Genomic DNA, 26,739 nt, shown 5'->3' with positions numbered 1-26,739 from the left:
CCTTCACAGCTCTGCTACACAGCTCCAGGTGTCTGGGACTCTTTCAGGGCAGAGCTCTTGTTCTTAGCAGCTTGAGGTGTTTGGGCTACCTTGCCCCCCAGGGTTGAACTGTCTCCAGTTCAGCCATCAGAGCTGTGCTACACAGCTCCAGGTGTCTGGGACACTTTCAGGGTAGAGCTATTGTTCTGAGCAGCTTGAGGTGTCCGGGATACCTTGCTCTCTAGAGCTGAACTGTCTCCTTGCAGTTTCAGCCATAGTTTACTAACATTTTGGTGCCTAAACCTGGACACCAAACCTGCAGAGTTGCAAAACATGCAATTTACTAACACCATTGGACTGAGAGTAAGTTCCTGAGATAAGGAATCCACCAGCTCTCATTGGACCATGAGTGGCTTCCTGAGACACAGAATCTGCCAGCTCTCAATGGACCAAGAGAGTCTTGCTGAGACACAGAATCCACCAGCTCTGGCTGGACCAAGAGTCCTGATAAGACCAAGAGTATCTCCCTGAGTCACAGAATCAGCTAGCATGGATCAGGCCCAGAGCAGCTCCCTGAGATACAGAATCTGTATCCTGTTAGACCAAGAGCTCAAATTGGACCCACAGGGGCCCCCTGAGATACAGACAACAAGCACAGAGTAGACCAATAGCAGCTCGTTCAGATACAGGCACCTCTTGCACCAATTAGAGGAAGAGAGGGGCAGACATCAGTGCAAAAATACATATAACAACATAAAGAGCAATATGGCATCACCAGATTCTAGCCCTCTTCCAACAGCAAGACCTGAACATCACAATGTAGAAGAAGCAGAAGAAAGTGATCTTAAAAATAGCTTCATGAGAATGCTAGAGGCCTTTAAAGAAAAAAATGAAAAATTCCCTTAAAGAAATTGAAAAACAGACAAACAAAAAATTGGAAGAAATCAGTAAACCCCTTAGAGAAAGCCAAGAAAACCTTGAAAAAGCAATTAAACATGTGAAGGAAACAGTTCAACATCTGAAAATTGAAATAGAAACAATGAAGAAGGCACAAACAGAGGAAATGTTGGAAATAGAACACCTGAGTAACTGAACAGGAAACACAGATGCAAGCATAACAAATAGAATGCAAGAGATGGAAGACAGAATCTGTAGTGTAGAGTATACAATAGAGCAAAAAGATTAATCAGTCAAAGAAAACGGCAAAGCCAAAATCATAACACAAAATGTTCAGGAAATCTGGGACACCATGAAAAGGCCAAAGCTAAGAATAATAGGAATAGAAGAAGGAGAAGAATACCAACTCAAAGGCACAGAAAATATATTCAACAAAATCATGGAAGAAAACTTTCCCAACTTAAAGAAGGAAATACCTATAAAGATACAAAAAGCTTATAGAACATCAAATAGACTAGACCCCCCCCAAAAAATCCCCTCAAACATAATAATCAAACTATTAAAGATACAAAATAAAGAAAGAATATTAAAAGCAGCAAAGGAAAAAGGCAAAGTGGTTTATAAAGGCAGACGCATTAGAATAGCAGCTGACTTCTCACTGGAGACTTTGAAAGCCAGAAGGTCCTGGACAGATGTAATAGTAAGAGAACATGGATGCCAGCCTAAACTAATATACCCAGCAAAACTTTCAATCACCGTAGATGGAGTAAACAAGACATTACAAACAAAACCAGATTTAAACGATACCTATCCACAAATCCAACCCTACAGAAAGCACTAGAAGGAAAATTCCAACCTAAGGAAGTCGGATACATCCATGAAAACATAGGCAATAGATAAACCCACAACAGTAAATCCCAAAGAAGAGAAATACACACAGTACCACCAAAGATAACAGGAACTAAGAATCACTGGTTATTAATATCCCTTAATATCAATGGACTTAATTCACCTATAATAAGACACAGGCTAACAGAATGGATACAAAAGCAGGAAAACCATCTTTCTGCTGCATACAAGAAACACACCTCAACTTCAAAGATAGACACTACCTTAGAGTAAAAGCCTGGGAAAAGTCTTTCCAATCAAATGGTCTTAAGAAACAAGCAAGTGTAGCCATCCTAATATCTAACAAAATAGACTTCAAACTAAAGTCAATCAAGAGAGCTTGAGAAGGACATTACATACTCATCACAGGAAATATCCACCAAGATGAATTTTCAATTCTGAACATTTTTACCTAATATAAGGGCACCCACATTGGTAAAAGAAACATTACTAAAGCTTATATCACACACCAAACCCCATACATTAATAGTGGGAGACTTCAACAACCCACTCTCACCACTGAACCGATCTGTGAGGTAGAAAGTTAGAAATAAGGGACCTAATTGATGTTATGACTCAAATGGAATTAATTGATATCTACAGAACATTCCACCATAACAAAAAAGAATATAGCTTCTTCTACACACCCCGTGGTACTTTCTCTAAAATCGTCCACATAATTGGCCACAAAGCAAATCTCAACAGATACAAAAAAAATGGAATAACCTCCTGTAGTCTATCAGAGTGCCATGGTTTAAAGTTAGATTTCAACAACAATAAAAATTACAGAAAGTCTACAATCTCATAGAAACTGAATAATGCTCAACTGAATCACCAATGAGTCAAGGAAGAAATAAAGAAATTAATACTTCCTATATTTCAATGAAAATGAATGTGCTACATACTCAAACTTATGGGACACTATGAAAGCAGTGCTTAGAAGAAAATTCATAGCACTAAACGCCCACATGAAAAAGTTGGAGAAATCTCACATTAGTGACTTAACACACCTGAAAACTGTAGAACAGGAAGAAACAGAGTCAGCCAGGTGGCATAGACACCAGGAAATAATCAAATTGAGAGCTGAAATCAATAAAACAGAAACAAAGAGAACAATATAAAGAATCTATGAAACAAGGAGTTGGTTCTTTGAGAAAATCAACAAGATAGACAAGTACTTATCCAGACTAACCAAAAGGCAGAGAGAGAGAGAGCATCCCAATTAATAAATCAGAAATGAAAAGGGAAAAATAACAACCGACAACGAGGAAATCCAGAGAATTATCAGGTCATACTTCAAACACCTGTACTCCACAAAATTGGAAAATCTAAAAGAAATGGACAATTTTCTAGATAGGTACCACATAGCAAAGTTAATCAAAACCAGATAAACTATTTAAATTGACCAATAACCCCTAAGGAAATAGAAACAGTCATTAAAAGTCTCCCAACCCCCCCCAAAAAAATAAAAAAAAATCCTGGGACCAGATGGTTTCAACATAGAATTCTACCAGATTTTCAAAGAAGAGTTAATATCAATACTCTTCAAATTGTTCCACTCAGTAGACACAGAAGGAATGTTGCCAAACTTTTTTTTATGAGGCTACAGTTACTCTGATTCCCAAGCCAAACAAAGATGCAACAAAAAAAAAAAACAGAATTACAGATCAATCTCCCTCATGAACATTGATGCAAAAATACTCAATAAAATATTAGCAAACTGACTCCAAGAACACATCAAACACATTATCCACCATGATCAAGTAGGCTTCATCCCAGGGATGCAAGAATGGTTCAACATATGAAAGTCTGTCAATGTAATATACCATATAAACAAACTGAAAGAAAAAAAAACTACATGATCATTTCATTAGATGCTGAAAAAGCCTTTGACAAAATGCAACACCCCTTCATGATAAAGGTCTTGGAGAGATCAGGAATACAGGGAACATACCTAAACATAATAAAGGCAATTTACAGCAAGCCAACAGCCAACATCAAAGTAAATGGAGAGAAACTCAAAGCGATTCCACTAAAATCAGCAACAAGACAAGTCTGTCTGCTCTCCCCATATTTATTCAATATAGTACTTGAAGTTCTAGCTAGAGCAATAAGACAAGAAAAGGAGACTAAGGGGATACAAATTGGAAAGGAAAGAGTCAAACTTTCACTGTTTCCAGATGATATGATAGTATACCTAAGTGACCCAAAAAATTCAACCAAGGAACTCCTAGAACTGATAAATTCATTCAGTTAAGTGGCAGGATACAAGATTAACTAAAAAAAATCAGTAGTCCTCCTATATACACATGATAAACAGGCTGAGAAAGAAATCAGAGAAACATTACCCTTTGCAACAACCACAAATAATATAAAATACCTTGGGGTAACTCTAACTAAGCAAGTGAAAGACCTTGACAAGAACTTTAAGTCTTTGAAGAAAGAAATTGATGAAGATATCAGAAAATGGAAAGATCTCCCATGCTCATGGATAGACAAGATTAACATAGTAAAAATGGCAATCTTACCAAAAGCAATCTACAGATTCAACGCAATCCCCATCAAAATCCCAACACAATTCTTCACAGACATTGAAAGAACAATACTCAACTTGATTTGGAAAAACAAAAACCCAGGATAGATAAAATAATCCTGTACAACAAAGCCACCTCCTAGGCATCACCATACCTGACATGAAGCTCTACTATAGAGGTATAGTGTAGCATGAATCTCAAAAGGTCTCATTAATAAAAAAAAACAACCTGGTGCCAGTTATTGGGGTGAATGCTGGAAGATCAGAGAAGCAGAACAAGCCACAGCTACCTCTCATCGCTAATTCCTCAGCTGATCCTGTTTCCTCAGACTGGAAGCCTCTGTGTCCTCATCTGAATGAATCTCATTTGAACTGCTGCTAAAAGCTTAACCAGGCTCTAGTTCCTGGTCCTCATGTTTTTAATACCTTCTGCTTCCTGCCATCACTTCCTGGGATTAAATGCATGTGTCACCATGGCTGGCTATTTCCAGTATGGCTTTGAACTCAGAGATCCAGACTGATCCCTGCCTTTGGAATGCTAGGATTAAAGGTTTGTGTCACAATTTTCTGGCCTCTATATCTAGTGGCTGTTCTGTTCTCTGACCCCATATAAGTTTATTAGGGTGCACAGTATTTTGGGGAACACAGTCAAGATAGATTATTGGATCTACTTTTAAAAGACAATTACTAGTTTTAAATACTTTACATTAGATTGGATTTTTGTATATTGTATACAAATTGTATATATTGAGATTGATATTTTTAGAAAATACTATACGTATATTTCTAATCTTGTTCAAGATGATGTACTTATACAGTTCATTTAACAATGTAATGCATTTTGCTAATCTGTGAATGTTATTACTACCAACTACTAGGATATAAAGAAATGAAAGTTAGTAGTTAGACATTACATTCAAACTTGTAGTCATATTAGTTATGTTTTCAAGGTCTAGCAGAGATGTATTAAAAAACAGGGCATCTTCAAACCTTTCAGAGGTCTACAGAATTTGACATTTAAAATGTTTTAATAACTTAGAAATTTTTTCTTTTCTTTTTTTTATGACTATGAGACATGTTGGCTCCTGGCAGCACCAATCTACTTCAGAGAAAATATGGGCATTGAAGAAACTGCATATTGAGTTAACTTTCATTGTGGCAAAAGTTAGCCACTGAACAACAAAGTGTCCTCGAATTGACTGCTGACAAACAGGACAAAATGGACAGACAGGACACGAAACAAAGGACTACATATCCTTGCTAAGACAAGTGTGGTTGTGGCTTTAGCAACAGGCATCCTGTGAGGCCAGGACAATATGGCACCATCGCTGAAGTGGGATTGCAATCCAGAGAAGGTACAGTGCCTCTTCCTTTGAAGGCAGCTGAACAGGCAGTGGACTGATGGCTTCTGAGGTGCAGTGGAACAGCAGCTGAAACAGTTATTTTTGAAAGAGTAACTAGGCTGAAAGAGTCTAACCCCTAATGGTAGACTGGCATTTAATAAAAGAGATGAAGCCACCCACAATCCAGGAAGAATGGACAGCTGAATTCCAAAAATGCCAACAATTTCCAGAATTTAAATCCTGAATCATGGAGAGGACACTGGTGGAATTCAGGTGTTTCTGGTACATGGACTACTCTCACTGAATGTGAGGTTGAACTGTAGGCCTTGTGTACATCCTACTTCACAAATGAATATGTCAGATATGTTAAGCCTATAGGCTGAAGATGATGCCCCAAAGTTGCAGAGAAATCTCAGGTGACTGTCCAGGCAGCTGGCTGTTTCTGTCAACTCACATTTTTTTTGGAAGCTGCTTGCATGCACTTTCTGTTTTACTAGGTAATATTATTTCCTTCTTGGGTCTCTGAGGGAGTTGAAGATTAGATAGTTATGGTTATAGTTAGTTGAAAATTAGAGAGTTATAGTTATAGTGAGTTGAAGATTAGATAGTTATATTTATAGTTAAAAATTAGGTAGTTATAGTTATAGTGTTCCTTGTTAAGAAATTAAAAAAAGAAACTTACTAAAGAGGTGTAAGTGTATAAATTTGAAAGACATTATAAGATAGTTCTCTGTTAGTAATATAAGTTAGGATAAAAAGTGAATCAGGTACATTTTAGACTTACCAAAATAGGATAGATAATGGAATATTTTCTCTGAGTTTGTGAATGCAAATGGACTAGACATTGTTGAGTTACTTATTGCTTGTATATAGTTATTGTACTTATTGTATATAGTTTTTCTTATATTAGTTATATCTTTTTTCTTTTTAATAGAATAAAAGGGAGAAATGTGGTGATATTTTAATTGTGCTGAAATGTGATTTTATTTGTATGTTAATAAAGTTTGCCTGGAGATCAGAGGTCGCATAGTGACGTCACAAAGCGAGCCATAAACAGAATCAGGTTGTGGTAGCATACACTCTTACTACAATCACATGGCAGGCAGAGTCTCTGTGTGGTCAAGGACATAGCCAAGTGTGGTGACACGAGCCTTTAATCTCAGTACCAACCATAGAGACCTGAAGGTTTGTATAGGCTGGCAGTGATGAGGAAGTCATGTGCCTGGGCTTAGAGCCAATGAGAAAGCAGAACAGAAAGGCAATAAAAACAGAAGTCAGACAGAAGAAGCTCTCTCTGGGGAAGCTACTGCTGATGGTAAGCTAAAGCTAGTCATGGCTATTGCTCTGATCTCTTTGGTTATTACCTCTATATTTGGCTCTGCATTTCTTATTTAATATGACTGTTTAGAAATTCATCTACAGTATAGGAATAAAAGCAGCTTTGTATTGGCATAAAAACCGACATATGGACCAATGGAATCAAATTGAAGACCCTGACATCAACCCATACATCTATGAACACTTGATTTTTGACATGAAGCCAAAACTGTACAATGGAAAAAAGAAATCATCTTCAACAAATGCTGCTGGCATAACTGGATGTTACATAACTGGATGTCAACATGTGGAACATTGCAAATAGATCCATATCTATCACCATGCTCAAAACTCAAGTCCAATTGGATCAATATAAATCCAGTTACACTGAACCTAATATAAAAGAAAGTAGGAAAGAAATAGTGTTGAACGCATTGGCACAGGAGACCACTTCCTAAATATAACACCAGTAGCACAGATACTGAGAATAGCAATTAATAAATGGGACCTCCTGAAACTTAGAAGCTTCTGTAAGGCAAAGGACATAGTAAATGTGACAAAACGACAGCCTACAGAATGGGAAAAGATTTTCACCAACCCCACACCTGACAGAGGGCTGATCTCCAAAATATATAAAGAATTCATAAAACTAGATATCAAAGTAACTAACAATCCAACTTAAAAAAAAGGACTATAGAGCTAAACAGAGAATTCTCAAAGAAAGAATTTCAAATGGTTGAAAGACATTTAAGGAAATGCTCAGCATCCTTATCAGGGAGATGCAAATCAGAACATCTCTGAGATACCATCTTATACCCGTCACAATGGCTAAGATCAAAAACACTGAAGACAACTTATGTTGCAGAGGGTGTGGAACAAGGGGAACACTCCTCCACTGTTGGTGGGAGTGCAAACTAGTATAGCCACTTTGGAAATCAGTATGGCTGTTTCTCAGAAAATTGGGAATCAATCTTCCTCAAGACCCAGCTATACCACTCTTGGGCATATACCCAAGAAGTTATCAATCATACCACAAGGACACATGCTCAACTATGTTCATAGCAGCATTATTTGTAATAGCCAGAACCTGGAAACAACCTAGATGCCCCTTTACTGAAGAATGGATTAAGAAAATGTGGCACATATACACAATGGAAAAACAATGACATTATGAAATTTGCAGGCAAATAGATAGAACTAGAAAATATCATCCTGAGTGAGGTAACTCAGACTCAAAAGGACAAACATGGTGTGTACTCACTCATAAGTGGATACTAGATATAAAGCAAAGGGTAATCGGGCAACAACCCGCAACCCCAGAGAAGCTAACTAACAGGGAAGAACCGAAGAGGGATGCATGGACTGCCCTAGGAAGGGGCAATAGATGAGATCTCCATGACTAAACTGGGGATAAGGGGTGGGCAATGGAGGGTAGAGGATCAGGGATGAGAACAGAAGGGAATGGGATGGTTGAGCCGGAACAGGGATGGAGGGGGAAAGCAATGAAAGATATACTATGACAGAGGGAGATATCATGGCGATGAAGAGAAACCCAGCACTAGGGAAGTTGCCAGGAATCCCAAAGGATGATCCCAGCTTGGACTACTAGCAATTTTGGAGAGGTTGCCTGAACTGAACTGGCTTGCCCCAGAGATCAGACTGGTGAATACCCTAACTGTCCTCACAGAGCTCTTCTCCAATGACTGATGATGGAAGCAGATGCAGAAATCCACAGCCAACCACTAGACAGAGCTCCAGGAATTCAATCAAAGAGAGAGAAGAGGGATTCTATGAGCAAGTACATCAGGATCATGATAGGGAAACATGCAGGAATGACCAAACCAAACAAGAGAGAACTCATGAAAGTTGGATCAGTGGCTGTGGAGCCTACATGGGACTGGACTAGGCCCTGTGCATGGCGAGACAGTTGTGTAGCTTGATCTGCTTGGGAGGGCTTCTGTCGGTAGTATCAGAATCCATCCCTGGTGCATTCATGAATGGGCTTTTTGGAGCCAACTACCTATGATAGGACACCTTGTGCAGTATTGAGGCAGAGGGAAGGGCTTGGACTTGACTACTGGATGTGCCTCCCCATGGGAGGCCTTGCCTTCTTGTGGGTGCAAGAGGGGGATGGTTTGGGAGGGAGATCCTGGGGGGAGGTGGTGTGGGCGGAGGGAATAGGGGGATCTGTGATTGGTGTGTAAAGTGAATGAAAAAATTTTCTTAATAAAAAAAAGGGGAAAAACAAACAGGTATCTTATGGGCATCTGTAGGAAGACCAGCTTTGACCTTCTCCCACCTTTTGAAGGGTTCTTAGGTGGAGGAGACAGGAATTAAGAAATGACAGATCAAAATAGAGACCTAGACAAAGAGAAGAAAGACAAAAACACAGGATAGCTTTGGGCGGGTCTGGGTCAATACCCAACAGCATTGTCCTTTATTCAAAAGGGCTTTTTATAATATACCAAGGGGAGAGGCAAAAGACCTTCCCCTTGCAAGATCAAAGAACACCATGCAGCCAAGTGTAGACTCTTCCAAACACCTGGTAAACACACCTGTGGCCAAGTCATCTTACACAGCCCTGCTGGGTAAAGCAAGCTCAGATTCTCTGACCCTGAGTAATTTGGGCTCCCACAGTATCTAAAAATCAATCAATCAATCAATCAATAAATGGGAAAAAAGCCAAAGAAAAAGCACAAGAAACATACAAGATGCTGAGACACACATATCTGCAAACATAGAACATAAGTAAAAACAAAATCAGGAACTGAATATATAAGCAAAATATCTGTAAAAACAAAACAAAACCAACTCAGACAAAGCATTATGAGACCAAAAAAAAAAGTCCAAAAATATTTGGAGTTTGTTTTGTACTGGCCATCTACTGCTGAGCTTGGGGCCTGCCTTTAAGTAAGTATGGTTTATATGCCCAGTGAGAGACTGTTGGAGGAAACTAATTATTCCTTTGCAAGTGGTTATTAATTGGCGATATCTTCTAAGTTAGGGATGGAGAATATGTCTATTTCCCTTCTCATCACTGGGTCCCCATCTGGCTTAGACCTGTGCAGGTGCTGTGCATGCTGCCCAAGTCTCTATGAGTTCTCTGTACATCGGTCCTGTTGCATCTAGAAGGACGTTTCCTTGGTGTCTTCCATCCTTACTTCTCTTACAATCTTTCTGCCTCCTCTAGCTAGCATAGACTTCTCTAGGCCCTGAAAAAGGATTGATGTTTCTGACCAGTTATCTGTTATAAGACACTGGTTTGTTTCCAGGTATGGGTTATTATGAATAAAGCTGGTATAAACCTATTTATTTTAGACACAGGGGCTTGCTAGGTAGTCCAGGATCACTCTGAACTCAACATCATTTTTTGTTAGCTGCCTCAAGTGCTGGGTTTACAAGTGTATTCCAAGAGGCCAGGTATGTGCATATATTTCTGTATTAATACGAATTTTCACTTTTCTGGGATATATAGGTTGTTTACATATTTCTCTTTCCTCCATCCCTTCATCCCTCTTTCCTTCCTTCCTTCCTTCCTTCCTTCCTTCCTTCCTTCCTTCCTTCCTTCCTTCCTTCCTTTCTTCCTGTCTGTCTTTCTTTTTGAGGTAGGTTTTCACTGTGTAGCAGAGACTGGCCTAGACCCCAATATGTAGGCCAAGCTGGCTTTGATCTCACAGACATCTCTTGCCTCTGCCTCTCAAGAGCTGAGATTTAAGGTGCGTACCTTTTTTTTTTTTTTTTTTTTTTTTTTTTTTTTTTTTTTTTTTTTTTGAGACAGGGTTTCTCTGTGTAGCTTTGCGCCTTTCCTGGAACTCACTCTGTAGCCCAGGCTGGCCTTGAACACACAGAGATCCTCCTGGCTCTGCCGCTTGAGTGCTGGGATTAAAGGTGTGCGCCATCACCGCCCGGTAACGGTGTGTACTTTCATGCCTAGTCATTCATATTATATTTTTAAAATTTAATTAATTAATTAATTAAATTTTTTGAGACAAGGTCTCACCATATAGCTCTGGTTGTCCTGGAACTCATTGTGTAGATCAAGCTGGCCTTGAACTCACAGAGATCCTCTTCTGCCTCTGCTGTGATTAAAGATGTACACCGACTGGCAGAAGCAACAAGACATGCCTGGTAGGGGGCGGCAGAACCAAGCATGTGCTGGAGAGATGGGCGAGAAAGAGAAGCTTAGTGGTTTGTGTGCTATGAAGAGAGGCAGAACTGGAGAAGCAATGACAGTGAGGAACAGCCTGAGGTGACTGCCCTGCCCAGCCAACTGAGTCTACCATCCAAGCCCAGCTTCAGGGCTTTGAGTTGGCCCACCCACTTCTTCCCTGGAACTGTGAAGGGGCCTGGCCAGAGGTCACATAGTTGCAGAATCTTCATGACTGAGGCAACAGCAGGATATCTGAGAGTCTCTATGAGGGTCCAGTATATTGATGTTGTAGCAGAAGTCAGAAATAATGACTCATCGCAATGACCATTCGTAAGTAATGTTGTTTGGGTAAAAGGGTATGCTGTGTGACACACCATAACTTCCAATGCCACTACGACAAACATGTGATGGAGATTTGGGAAAGACAGAGGCCCTGAATGGGACCTTTTCTTCCTTTCTTTTCTTTTCTAATTTTTATTTATTTTATTTTATTTACTTTTGTGGGGGAGGCTACAAGGGTGAAGGGTGGATATGGAGGGACTAGGAAATCAGTGGGATTGAATGCATGATGTGAAATACACAACGATCCAATAAAAAAATTATGTTGTTAGTTTAAATAAAGTACAACCTTATGCCTGGAAAAAAAAAAAGAATGTGAAAAGTACAACCTACAGGATGGAGATATGTTTTGATGCTATTTATATGAAGACGTATATACACAACTCCATAAATCCACAGCAAGCAAACCAATAGGCAAAATATTAGAATAAAAATTCTCTGAAGACACAGAAAGGCCAAAGAGCACCTAAAATGATGTCCACTTTCGATGCTTGTTAAGAAAATACCTATCAAATCTGCCACTTCACACTCACTGGGTTGCTGTGAATAATAAAGTTTCAAAATTACACTTTTTGGCAGCTATTTGGAAAATAAAAGATCACATAGATATGAAATAGTGGATTAATGTGAAATTTGTATAGCAGATGCTCAAAAAGAAAGAGAGAAAGGAAGATATTATCATTTGACTCAGAAACCCAAGTCCTGGGGATATAGACATAGGAAGTAAAAATAAGCTATGAACAAACATGTCCACATATGTTCATATGTATAGCTTAGAGGAGCCACAGGTAGGAATAACAAAATATATACCTACGAGTAATAAGTGCAGTGTTCTATCAATGCATGAAAATGAAGTTTGCTGCAAAGAAAGAAGACAGTACTGGAACAAAATGGACTTAGATCAATGTCCAAGATTTTATGCAAGTGCAAGGCAGAAATTGAAAGCTACACATACTGAGTCAGTTTAGATGATCCATTCATCATAGACAAATCTATACATGCAGAAATCACACTATTAACTACTACAGATGGTGTGGAAAGGTGGGTGTGTTTTTTTCTTCATTGTAATGGAATGCTTTCCAACTAGAAGGAGCTGGTAGTTGCAGGGTTTTGTAATCACATGAAGTACTACTATAATGTAAGTGAAACATGGTTACAGCCCTGAGATATCAATTTACATTCAGTGGTCTTTACAAACTGTATCTTACAAATTTAAAAGCACAAACTGAACAAAATAGTCTGTCAAAAGAAAGCAGCAACATCAGGGAACTCAGATGCCAGGATATTAAGTACTGTTACTCAGTTGCAGTAATGAAGAACTCAGGGTAGTGGACTACTAGCAAAGGACAAACTAAGATCAGTGGAGGAGAATCCATGCCCACAACCAAACCCAAACATCTACAGCAGCTGGTTTTTACTGAGTCCCAAGGAAATCCAATGGAAAAATGTCTTTCGAATAAACTAAATAATGCCAAGGCAGATCATGCTGACAGGATACCCAGTAGATACTAATCCTTAACCCCTTCTGGTGAAAATTAACTTGAACTTACACACAAAGCCTTACTCTTCCATACACATACTCCTTCCTACCACGTACCTCTCTATACAATTCAGTAATTCTGAAATTAACTCCTATATTTATCATTTTAAAATAAACACTATGGCCAGATCAACTTTAATCCACTAGATACACAGGAAATCTAGCCATACTATGTGCATTTATGGTGCCAGTTTTCACACTGCCATGATTGGTTATTTTCTACCTGATTAGAATTTTTTCCCTTCTTACCTGCCCTTTGTATTGTTTTTCTCCTCAGCTACACTTTTTAAAGAACAGAGGGAATGTGCTCCAGTTAGCAAATTCTCTTTATTTTTATCAGTATCCATGTGGTGCATCCCAATACATAATAAATACTAAAACTGTTTTTCAAATGTTACTGACTTTAAATCATCTCCAACAAACATTTCAGTGTTCAACAAACCACAAAATGCTGAAGCAATAAAATAAATTAATATTAATACCTTACCTGCTTCTGTTTAATCAGGTAATAATCAATAAAGTCCCGAGGGTTTGCAACATTCAATGATTCCTGATGATCTTTTATTTTCTCCAAAAGATAACTTCTGATATAATCAATATTTTTCAATACCGTGTGATGACTTCCTGGACAATAGTCCAACAGCCAAGGGAAATTATTGCAGACCTACAAAATCAGACCAAGAATTTTTTTGTTAAAATGAATTGTTTTACTTTTAATCATGTGTGTGGTGTGTGTATGCATGCATAACTGTGTGTGCCATCTACGTGTGGGTGCCTTGGAGGCCAAAGATATCAGATCCCTTGAAGCTAGTAGTTTTGAGACACCTAACATGGATGCTGAAAATTGGACTCAGGTTCTTTGGGAGATCAATGCACACTCTTATATTTTTGGTTGTGAGCCTACCCTTTAACGGCTGAGCTATCCTTCCAGCCCCAATGCACACTCTTAACCACTGATCTATCTCTCCAGCCCTTGCAAAAGAACTTTTTAAATGAAGAGATATGAAGAAATACACATGTCTATAATATGTATCAAGACCAATTTGGGTTTATAGATTCAGACATGAATGAAAAATGGTGTCTAGCATAAAGAAAAGGTGTTTTATTTCATGCATATACCAATTCTATGTGATAATAGAGAGATTTGGGGGAGAAATTCCTGCACAAATGATCAAGAATCATAATCAAGTTCCCACATTCATGAATCCTTTTTAGTATAAAGCATATTTGTGAAAATTCACTGATGGCTTATACCATTTATTCCCAACTATTCTGAAATATATGGTGCAAATTTTGGTCAGTTACATTTTTTTTTTTATACATTGGCACAAGTGAAGAGAGTTGGACGAATTATTTATAGTAGAAAAGTAGCACATGCATATTTAACTCCTGTAAACCAGCTTATGACATGAAATGAGTATTCAGAAGTGGGTGAGGCTCCAAGAGGCTTTGAAAGCAAAAGTGTACCAGAGCCCTTAGCGGTTACTCTATGATCACAGTCATTCTTTCTCTAACTTGCTTTTCTTTATTGTTCGTGTCCCTCACACCATGCCTCTCGATCCCTCCCACCTCCTCAACCCCTCTTGTCCACCCTCTGCTGTTACAACACCACCCAAATAAAATAAATAAAAATTTAAAGAACAAAAGAAAAATCACTCATCAAAGCTGTAGTGTGACACAGTGAGTTATGCAGTAATTCTATTATCCACACATCTTTACTTACAAGTGTTCACTGCAAACTGTCATTGATCTGGCTCAAGGCCTCTGCTTTCTGTTACACTATGAATACTGGGTGTTCAAAGGGAGTCTTCTTGGATATCCTGCCACTGTCCTGCACTGTGAAGATCTTCCAGCCCTACAGGACTAGCCCCTCCACATGCTCCAGCAGATCACAGATGGGGTGGATGTTGGGGTGGGCTAACTCATAACATTTGTCCTGAGCCTGGCAAGTTGCAGTATTGGCTAGCCCTCCAGCTCTCCCCCATCATCAGGCCTGAGGTGATCTCTCTTGCATTGCCCTGGCTAGTTCACACCTTATAGCAATGAGCTGCTTTCATGCCGTCAGAGTTGGTTCTCCCACACCTACACTATCAGGGCCAGCTCTACTGTGTTACATAGGGAAGGTGTAGGGGCCACTCTCCCGAGAGCTACAGCTGGTGAAGGGCAGGGACAGCTCTCCCACTATTATGACCACAAAGCCAGCCCTCCCATCTGCCACAGGCTGTGAGGGAAGGGAGGGAATATCTTCCCCACTCATACCACCATATGGCAGATGAGGGGAGGGGCCAGATCTCTGAATTTACATTCTCTGGGCTGGTTCACACTTAGCACCCCTGACCCTACATCAATAGGTTCATACAGGTCAGCTCTTCTGTGCTGCTCAGGCAAGGTGCACAGCCCACTTTTCCAGGTGCTGAAGCTGGTAAGGCAGTGGGTCAGCTCCCCCACCCACCACAGACAGCAGTGTGAAGTCATCTTTCCCTTTCCTTCACGACCACATGGCAGATGATGGAGGTGTGGTCAGCTATCCCATTCTCACCCACTCAGGGCCAGCTCACCCATGCCTCTGCCAACAAGGTCAACTCTACTGTGCTACCCAGGCTAGGAGTTCGGCCTTCTTAACTGAGTGCTGCACCTGGTAAGGGTGTGGGTCACCTCCCTATTCTGCCTCAGTCTGCAAGGAGTGACTAAAAGTGGCATCTCTATCTCAACCACACCACCACATGACAGATAATCAGTGGATACAGCTCTCCCACACTCACAACTTCTGGGCTGACACAACTACACCCCTGCCAACACTGTTGGCTGTCCTAGGCTGCCCAGGCAAAGTGCAGTCTGCACTCCTCAGTACTGCAGCTGGTAGGCAAGGGCAGCTCTCCCACCTGCAGTTGGAGGGGCATTTCTCCCCTGCCCACGCTACCATATGTCAGATGAGAGGCAGGGTCAGATTGTTCAAGCTCACATCCTTGGTGCTGGCTCACCCTACCCCTGTCAACAGGATCAACTCCACTGTGCTGCCCATAGGAGGTAGAGGCCCCGATCTCCCTAGTGATGCAGCGAATATGTGGGCAGGGCTAACTGTACAGACCTTTCCTCTTGGCCTTCAGTGATATCAAGAGCCACAGACATCAACAGAGACCATGGCTGCAATAGGGACATGAACCCAGACATGTGTCCTGGCAGCAGCAAAGGCCCAGATATCACCATGGCCCTGGGTAGCAATCAAGTCACCCACCTCATTGTCTTTCAGTTTTGCTATTTGTATAGCAAAGGGCTTAGACCTGACTTCCAGATATTCTTTCCATAATATATTATTCAGAACCATGTTATCTGGGCACCTCACTTCTTGGTCTATATTGAATTTGAACTATGAGAGTGAAAGATTATATGTATGTTCTAAAAAGGAAAAGATCTTGACTTCACCTGCAACCACGGGGAACTCAGAATCTTGAAATTCTCATCCAGTTTTTTCATCATGTTAAGAAAATCATGATCGTTGTAATCAAAACGATTCTGGAAAATAATGGAGCAGATGACATTGCATGGAGCACAGCTCAGGATGAATGTGGGATCACAGAGTGAGCCTGGATAATTAGAAACAATTAGAAAAATACCATTAAAATATACAAAGAAGACATTTCATTTTTGTTAACAGGTACAGACCTGTTAGAGAGTCTTTAGAAGTTTTAAACCATATCTTTTCTACAATTCTCCTAACAGCTAAGTATTCGTTATATATAAAATGCACATATCACTTTTACCTTAACCTTGAGGTGGCCTCAACATTACTCCTTAAATAAGAACAGATCGTATCTGTTACACCAATTTTTACACTTAACTATCTGGCACTTGAAAGAAAATAAAAGATTTTATAAATCTAAAATTTCTAGTATTCAGAACAGAATTGTTTCTCACTGGAATTCCTAATTGTCACTGGATTTAAATAGAGGAGTGTACACCTGGAAGATCTGCAGCCACAATGAGTAACCAAGGAAGCAAGTATTGACCCAAGGAAGGAGGAAATGACAACATTGCAGGTGAGTTCTGGTATGAGAAGAAAGAATGGGGAGAATTCCTCCTCCTCACATGATAATAATGTGTAATCTAAAGAGCAGCCACTCCCATGTGGATTCGTTTGCATTACTAAATAAAAGGAAAGATTTTATTGTTCAGTTAAATTCCAAGAGGGGGAAACAACATGAGTGTGGGAATAGAGATGTCCCTTTTCTCATTTCATCATTTAAAACAATGCATTTGCTCCATAGGAAGTAAATGCAGTATTTGAAAAGTAGACACAAAGTATAACAAGGTCAGTGCTAGACAGATAGCTCTGTGCTCAGAGTACTTGCTGCTGTTTTAGAGGAACAAAGTTCAGTTCTGAGCATCTTCCTGGTGGCTCATAACAGTCTGCAACCCCCAGTTCCAGGGGAGTCTGACACAATTTTCTGACTTCTGTGACACCTGGCACACAAGTGGTGCACACATGGATGTGCAGGCCAACATTTAAAAAAAAATATTTTTATTTAAATTTTTATTTTTACATACCAATCACAGTCCCCTTACCTTCCCCTGCCCCATCCCCCATCTCCTCCTCAACCCACCCCCCATTCACTCATCATAAAGGGTAAGGCCTCCCTTGGGGAGTCATCACAGGCTGGTATACCAAGTTGGGGCAGGAACAAGCCCCTCCCCTCTGCCTCAAGGTATCCTGAGCTGGTATCCCACCATAGGGAATGGGCTCCAAAAAGCCAGTTCAGGTATACAGAATAAGTCCTGATACAACTGCCAGAGGCCACAATTATACACATAAAACAAAAATAAATGATCTTTTTAAAGTATAACAAAGAAGGCTGGGGGGAGGATGCAATAGGAAAAATGGGAATGGGGTGGCCAGAAAGGTGATGGTAGGTGAGCATGTTCAAAGCACAAGGTACACTCCTATGAAATGCCCTTATGAAGCCCAGACTATATCCAGCAAAAATGTTTATTTTTTATTTTATTTATTTATTTATTTTTTTAGGATTCTTTTTTCTTTTTTAATTTTTTTATTTTATAATTTAATTTAATTTTACATATCAGCCACAGATTCAATTGTCCTCCCCCACCCCAGCCTTTCCCCCAACCCACCCCCCATTCTCATCTCCTCCAGGGCAAAGACTTCCCTGGGGATTGAGTCCAACCTGGTAGATTCAGTCCAGGCAGGTCCAGTCCCCTCCTCCCAGGCTGAGCAAAGTGTCCCTGCTTAAGCCCCAGGTTCCAAACAGCCAGCTCATGCACTAAGGACAGGTCCTGGTCCCACTGCCTAGGTGTCTCCCAAACAGATCAAGCTAATCAACTGTCTCACTTATCCAGAGGGCCTGATCCAGTTGGGGGCTCCTCAGCCATTGGTTCATAGTTCATGTGTTTCCATTTGTTTGGCTATTTGTCCCTGTGCTTTTTCAAATTTTGGTCTCAACAATTCTCATTCATACAGTCCCTCCTCTTTCTCGCCAATTGAACTCCCAGAGCTCCACCTGGTCTCTGGCCGTGGATCTTTGCATCTGCTTCCCTCACTCATTGAATGAGATTTCTAGCACAACAGTTAGGGTGTTTGGCCATCCTATCACCAGAGTAGGTCAGTTCGGGCTGTCTCTCGACCATTGCCAGCAGTCTATTGTGGGGGTATCTTTGTGGATTTCTGGGGACCTCTCTAGCACTTTGCTTCTTCCTATTCCCATGTGGTCTTCATTTATCATGGTCTCCTATTCCTTGTTCTCCCTCTCTGTTCTTGATCCAGCTGGGATCTCCTGCTCGCCTAAGCTCTCTTTCCCTCGAAACTTGCCCGTCATTACCCCCACTCATGTCCAGGTTGTTCATGTAGATCTCATCTATTTCTCTGTCATTGGGTGATCCTTGTGTCTTTCTTAGGGTCCTGTTTTCTAGGTAGCCTCCCTGGAGTTTGAGTAGCAGTCTAGTCATCTTTGTTTTACATCTAGTATCCTCCTATGAGTGAGTACATACCATGTTTGTCTTTCTGAGTCTGGGTTACCTCACTCAGGATGATTTTTTCTAGATCTATCCATTTGCCTGCAAACCTCATTATGTCACTGTTTTTCTCTGCTGAGTAGTACTCCATTAAGTATATGTACCACATTTTATTTATCTATTCTTCAGTTGAAGGATATCTAGGTTGTTTCAAGGTTCTGGCTATTACAAACAATGCTGATATGAACATAGCTGAGCAAGTGCCCTTGTGGTATGATTGAGCATTCCTTGGGTATATTCCCAAGAGTGGTATAGCTGGGTCTTGGGGGAGTAAATGATGATTATGTTCAATCAAACTCTACACAGCATATTAGTGCAAAAGTGTGGTTTGCAGTTTTGTAAACATTTTCCAATTACTATTATCAAATTGTTATGCTGATATAATGCTTAAAATTTGTGTATTACATATATGTATATTACAGATCAAAAACACGTAAGAAAATTTCTTTTTTCTAGATTTTATTATTTGTATGCATGTGTTCAAGTGAGTTTGAGTGTGTGTGTGTGTGTGTGTGTGTGTGTGTGTGTATGTGTGTGTGTGTGTGTTTTACATGAGGAGGCTAGGAGAGCATGTCAGATCTCATGGCACTGCCTGACATGGGAAGTGGTGGCACACATCTTTAATCCCAGCACTTGGGATGCAGAGACATATGGAACTCTGTATCTGAGGTCAGACAGGTCTATAGAGTGAGTTCCAGGACAGTTAGAACTACACAGAGAAACCATGTGTGTTGTAATGTCTCCCACTTTATCTGCAGTTTTAGTGATTTGGTCCATCTCTCTCTTTTGGTTAAATTTGAAATTTTTAAAAGTCTGGTTAATCTTTTCATAGAATCAACTCTTCATTGATTCTCTGTATTTTTGTTTGTTTGTTTTTACATCATTAATTTATTTCATCCTTGATTTTTATTATTTCCTCCTGTTACTTTTTCTTTATTGTTTTGATTTGAGAAAGCACAGCCCTGGTTTCTAGGAATTTATTATGTAGACCCTGCTGGCCTCAAACTCATAGATATCTACCTATCTCTAACTCCTGAGTGCTAGGATTAAAAACATGCACACTACTACACCTAGCCTTCTTCTTATCTAACTTCTTATGGTATTATTTGTTCATTTTTGTGAAGATTATTTTTTGGTGTGTCATTAAGTTATTAATTTTAGATTTCTAAATTTTTGATATAGTCTAGCTCTCATAGTGCTGGAAGGTGCTATGTAGGCTACTAGAAGAGAAAAGTCATGATCAATATCACTCAGCTATAAACTCTGCAAGTAACAAAAGCAACTTGCCTGGCAAGACATATCAGCTGGTACCACAGTGAGCGTGAACACTGTGGAAATTGCAAACAACATTCTTTTTTCATTTAAGTCTGTTCCATGAGATAAATCCCATATCAGGTCAAGGCTCTATGCCTAGATGTATCAACCACCTTGGGGGAGAATCTACTATCACTCTGTTGAATTGGCATAGTATTAATCAATTCCAAATAAATTACAGTGATAGCTATTGATTCATGCATCTCTCAACCCATATCAGTCAAACTCCTATTTGCAGTAGATGATGATTAACACATAGACCCACAGTCACTCAAGGCACAGAGCAAAACAAGACTGTGGTATGTATGCTCAGCCATAAGTGGGACATCTGTAACTCACTGCTTCTTTCTAAGGCTTAGGGATTATCATGAAAGAAGGGACAGAAAAAAGGCAGAGGTGTTGTGTGACATAAAGGAAAAAGTGTATCCTGAACACATCAAGGCAGCTGCACATGTAAATTTAAAACAATTGTGACAACATTCACAAGACCCATGCAAGTTTAAGAAAGAACAAATCACAGTATGGAGAGAAGTGGCAACAAAGTCCCACCAATAGTCAAGAAGCTAGTGGCAGTACTTAGCTCTTGAGAGAAGGTGAGTCAGTTTTCTTTAAGAGTGTAGCCCCTACTAAGTCAAACATAATCCAGAAGAAAACCACACATACAAGATATTTCTTAACCACCATCAGAGAAGCTTCTGTTTACAGTAGATTATGATGAACACAGAGGCTACAAAGGGTGAAGTTGCAAAAAAAAAAAAGAGATTGCAAGTGTTCATCCCCAAAAGTAAATTATGTATTGTATCCTTTCCTCAAAAGACTTAGACATCCTTGAAGAAGAGGGGGCAGAAAGAGCCTAAGAGCCAGAGGGGATGGATGACTTCAAGGAAATGATGTCTTCTGGGCACAGCATGGCAGATGCACATATGAACTCACAGAAAATGTGACAGTATGCATAATACCTGTGCAAGCCAAAGTCAGAAAAAATCCTAGCATGGAGATGGAAGTTGGGCTTGATGTAATACCCCTAATGGAGGTGTTATTGGCAATTATTAGCTTCTGGAAGAGGAAGGGTCAATTTTCTCTAAGAGTACAGACCCTGATAAATCCACCCTGATACTTTGGTAGAAAGTCACACATACGAGAATATTTGAACAGCACAAATTGACCTTTGTGGAAAAATTAGAAAAGAAATGGTCATGAACAAAAAGGTGAGTAGATGTAGTAAGAAATGGAGGAGGGAGGCTGAATATGATAAAAAATGAGACAACTTTGTGGGGCTAGTGAAGTGGTGGACCTTATAAAAGAACCCACTACTGGGTTTGCTTGACCAGCATAATTCTTTACTACATTCTAAGTCATATCCTTGTGTGCATAGGTAAGTGTAGCTACCACCCCTTACTAAAGAGATCTCTTTCTACAGCAAATGGAGTCCATCCCAGAAAGTCACAATTAATATAATGCAGACACCAACAGATTGTGGGGATCCCAGCCTCAACAGACACAAATACATCACAACTCCTACATCTATGACTCAGGAAACATCACAGAAGACGAGGCAGAAAGATTGTAAGAACAAGAGTATAAAGAAGTCTTCTATAAAACAGTTTGTTCTAGAAATGACTACAAAACAAGAATGGAAAAACAGCAAAAATCAATAGACATGCTAATAATGTGCAAAGGAAAAATTTTCACAGAGTCCTTCCCCTAGACAGGGAACTCCACATAACTAATGACTCCTGGGATAAGGATAATTGTCTTCTCCAAAGCTTAAGCTCTTTTGTTGGTGGTCCAAGTGAAGAATGGTCAGCCCTGAAATCATGTATTTGATATCCAACAACAAAGAGTACTCAAGAGACTTTCCATGTATGTGTGCATGTATATACATATATATGACAAGAAAGAAAAAGAGATGCCAGGCGGTGGTGGTTCAAACGTTTAATCCCAGCACTCGGGAGGCAGAGGCAGGCAGATCTTTGTGTATTTGAGGCCAGACTGGTCTACAGAGCGAGATACAGGAAAGGTGCAAAGCTACACAGAGAAACTCTGTCTCAAAAAAAAAAGAAAAAATGAAAAAGAAAAAGACTATCAATTTGAGAGTGTAAAAGCCATGGGAAGGGACAAGGGAGGGCATTTGGGAAGGGATAGAGGGAGAAAGAGGGAGGAATTATGTAATTCTATTTCAATTAAAATATATTTTTAAACAAGTACTAAAGTCTGAAAGTACTAACAAAAATTTTATTAATCATACATATCAAGCACAAAGGAGGTTTGGTGGATATTAAATAAAGAGACAACACAAAGTAGGGTAGATGAAAGTGGAAGTGTATCTCAGAGGAGTTGGTAGCTGATCACAATCAAAACACATTGTATAAGATTCACAATGTAATAAAAATTTAAACAATTAGCAATACAATTTTGATAACATACTATTGCAGACACAATAATTGATGCATATTTTATTAACTTGGCTAAGAAATGAAATCCATAAATTGCATCATTGTTACCCCAGACTGTAAAAATTAACCTAGAAGAATCCCTGTACTGCCCAGTTAATTTGCTCAAACCTCTGTAGTTCAAGAAAATGAAAACAAATATCCTCTGATTGGGCACTGTCACCGTTATCAATAGCACTTATTTGGTGGTGAAATCATACACAAAGAGAAATTACACTTGTGCTAATGGAAATCCATAGTTCTGCAGCTCAGCAGAAAATTAACATGAAACATATATTCATTGTTTCTGATGTAAAAACAAAGAAAAATTTACAATAGGATATTATCAACATGACCTACACACATACCTAGACTAAGATGTAAATGCATAAACCTACACTTACCATTGGTGTTTCTCAGTTCCTCCACAAGACATTGTGCTTCCTCTTGAACACGGTCCTCAATGGTCCTTTTCCCCATGCCCAAATTCCGCAGAGTCATGAGTGAGAAGCGCCTTAACTCTTTCCATGTGTTTCCATTGCTAAAAACAATGCCTAAAAAAAATGATACAACACTAGAGATAGATTCTGGTAACAGATGAGAGATCTGATGGGTGGAAACCACAGAGAGGTCCAAAGTGTACACAAGGAAGAAGTCCACTCCTCCTTTTATCTTCACTTCCACTGTAAACACTGTGCAGCACTCACATGAATGTGTACACTTACTTACCAAGGCCTTTAGTAATTCTTTCCGCCACTGGCAATCTTCCTCTTCCAGCAAACTCCTCCCCATGATCAATCAGAGCTTCCTTCACTGCTTCATACCCATGCAACACCACAGTGGGCTTCCTGCCCAAGTACAAGGTGAACACAGGGCCATAGACATTTGAAAGCTAGAAATTGGAAAGAAAAAATGTAAATATAATAAAAAAGTCACTTTATTCTCCATGAAGTCAACCTCACTCACACTGGCATTATCAGTGTTTTATCGGTATTTTAATTTTTTTTTATTCAGGCAAAACTCAGCTTCAAATGGTTCTGAAGCCCATTTTTATCACACTATGGTTATTATAGTTCTTGATCACCTACAGTGAACCTTGTAATGGCTTAGAGGTAAGGTAGTTATTATATAAGTATTACAACGAATTTTCACACCAAAACATTCAGCAGGACGCTGGCCACCAGAAATGCATGTAGGCCACCCACCTGCCTACTGACTGCCCCCACTCTCTCAGTGCTATTCACCCTACCACAATCACCCCTCCCATCCTACCTACCATGTGCCAGTCCCCCAACTCTGGCACAAATGCCCTGTTTGAACAGAGGCCACTCCACTCTGACCTACAGAAGTCCAGCCTACAGGTGTGGAGACCCTCTACTCAAATATAGGGTACTCCAGCCAGAAGACCAGAGAAGAAACAGAAACCAAGGAACAAAACACTCATACTAGGAAACACATACTTCTTTATTTACAGATTTAAAGCTATACATCAAACTTCTGATGCCATATTTACAGGTTTAGAAAAACAACAGAAGACTGCATATGGGACCACAAGGAACCAAGAATAGTCAAGGCACTCCTAAAGATTAAAAAAACTGTTGGAGGTGTATCAGTATCTGACCTCAAATTATATTATAGAGCTATAGTGATATACACAGTCTGATAATCACAAAAAATAGACTCACAAGTAGACCAATGGAATAGATGAAATGATGCAGAAATACAGCAACAAAGCTAGGCCCACTTAGTTTTGAAATGTAAACTTGTAAGTCATCACAAATGATTCTGTTGAGCAGTCCAGATTTGGCAACTGCTACTACAAACACAGAGAGTGGGCACCACAGAAGTTGCACCATAGGCATGCAGTGTTTCTTGGAAAAACAGGCCCTTCTCTGGCAGCATTCTTAGCCCCAGACTTAGGTTTTGCAAAAATTAAAACTGGATATAAATATCACCAAATATGCTCAAATTTGGCTTCTTTCCTACATGTCTTGTTTTATTCCATGTCTATTGGTATTTAGTTAAATTAGGCATCAGTTTGTTCTTTAGAGTCCAGCATCAAATAGATAGCCTCAGTAAAAATGTGTGTCTAAAGTTCTACCTGAGTTATTGAATAAAATATTACTCACTATTGACCTTCAACCAAAAGTAATGGGAAAGGCTGCTTTTTGGGTGTTTTTTTTAAGATAGGAAATATTCACAAATTTTGCAGTTTTGTAGTTTTTTTTTCTTTTTTAATAAAATACAATGAAATGAATATCTTTTCACCTGAATCCTTGTTCATTACTGAATTCCTGACAAGATACAGCTGTAAAAGTCATGAGATACACACTACACTGCAAGAGTTTTGTCTGTAGGATTATTTATAGCAATATTTTCTCTTTTACTAGGTTTTCATTTAAAGCAGCTTTCAATTTATATTCTTTATCAAGATATTGGAGGAGCACAAAGAATACTTACATTAGTTAAGGATTGACTGATGTTCTTTGCATCTATCTGGAGGAAATTGCCAATAATTGGAAGAGGAGTGGGGCCAGGAGGGAGCTTTCTTCTCTCAGAGCTCTGTCTCCAGAGTGAGAGGAGAAGCAGACAGGAGAGACCGAGCACCAGGACTATGACTGGATCCATGGACACCCTTCTCACTGACACAGCTGTGATCAGCCAGCATGGAGCTTTTGTAACACTACCTCTGAATCAACATGTTCCTCACTGAAACGTCATTGACTGATCAATCAGATAACCTTTAATCTCTTTCTCAAGTACACTTTGTGCTTTTGATAGAGAAAAATAGATTTTCTTTACACTTGTCCTTCTTTACAGGGTACCCATCTGAATTTCTGGTTTAATGATACTGACTGATGTCCAAACAGTGCTAAAAAATAAACAAACGTATTATAATGTGCAACTACTCTTGAGAAGCAATAGATTAATGTTGAGATGGAAGAAAACTCCTCAACCTTTACTTTTTCAGATTAGTGACCAGTGACCAGGTAGGAATTTATGACCTATGGCTAGTTTGTATATTCTATGAAATATGTTTTTTAACAAAGTCTTACTATGTAGCTTAGGTTGACCTCAATCTGACAATTCTTCTTCTCCATTGTACCAATGGCTAGAAATATATTTATGCACCACCATGGTCATGCATATCTAAAATATTTCTTTGCTATATTAAATATTTGGACATATTTTGCTCAACAGTGTAAGACTTACAGCTCCTTATTTTAATCTTTGGCCATTTATAAAACTAAGATAACAAAAAACTATCACTCACACATTTGGAATTAGAAAATATGCATTAAGCTTTTAGCTGAAGAATGTTATTTATTTTTCAGTGTTGTGCAGTTCAATTGTGAAAGACCTTCTTTTGTTTTTAAGTTAATGGGACAGAAAGAACTGTCAGTGTCTCACTGCTCATAGCTGGAAGACTTTAGAAATCAAAGTGACTATGTAATGGGCATATTTACTCCACTGGCTTAACCATACATTCTTTAAGAAAAGTATTAGAATATTCCCCATCCCACCAGTGCAGATGTAAACCTAGATAAGCACAATAGTCTATAGAGACAACAACAATAATTGGTATGAACAAAACCTCACCAAACAGCACAACCAAGTGGGTACCAAGTATTCAAATGCCTGGGTGAAGAGGACATTTGTAACTTAGCCCACATCTTGCATTTGATACCCTTGCTTTCACAAAAGCTTTCAGTTTAATTATGTCCATCACAATTTCTTGACTGTGCACTATGGCACTATACTGATTGATAATAATCACTAACATTCACAGTAAACATGAATCTAGTTAATAATTATATCATCATTGTATTAACATAGAAGTCAGAAAAAGTTTGCTCAAGTTTTGTAATCTGGCTCAAAGATTACAAAAATAGCTACAAAGGGAGTGAAGATAAAATTTGATAACCCAAGAAGAATCTAAGGGTGAAATTATTTCAGGATTGGATCATAAGGTAAAAGAAAGA

General features: G+C 39.3%; 1 protein-coding gene across 1 annotated transcript in view; it reads right to left on the bottom strand.

Moving 5' to 3' along the window:
• Positions 1 to 25,411, bottom strand: part of LOC131896334 (cytochrome P450 2C26-like) — a 49,379-nt gene extending 23,968 nt beyond the window's left edge. The window contains exons 1-5 of the mRNA XM_059246939.1: positions 25,217 to 25,411; positions 23,486 to 23,648; positions 23,161 to 23,310; positions 16,410 to 16,570; positions 13,474 to 13,650 (exon numbers count right to left, since the gene is read on the bottom strand). Of these exons, the coding sequence (XP_059102922.1) occupies positions 13,474 to 13,650; positions 16,410 to 16,570; positions 23,161 to 23,310; positions 23,486 to 23,648; positions 25,217 to 25,384 (819 nt within the window). The 5' untranslated portion in view covers positions 25,385 to 25,411. The remainder of the gene's footprint in view (positions 1 to 13,473; positions 13,651 to 16,409; positions 16,571 to 23,160; positions 23,311 to 23,485; positions 23,649 to 25,216) is intronic.
• Positions 25,412 to 26,739: the final 1,328 nt, after the last annotated feature.

The sequence above is a fragment of the Peromyscus eremicus genome, chromosome 1 (assembly GCF_949786415.1).
Source record: "Peromyscus eremicus chromosome 1, PerEre_H2_v1, whole genome shotgun sequence".
NCBI classification, from domain to species: Eukaryota; Metazoa; Chordata; class Mammalia; order Rodentia; family Cricetidae; genus Peromyscus; species Peromyscus eremicus.
Note: the sequence above shows the minus strand (reverse complement) of the source record. Positions and strands in the feature narration are given on the sequence as shown.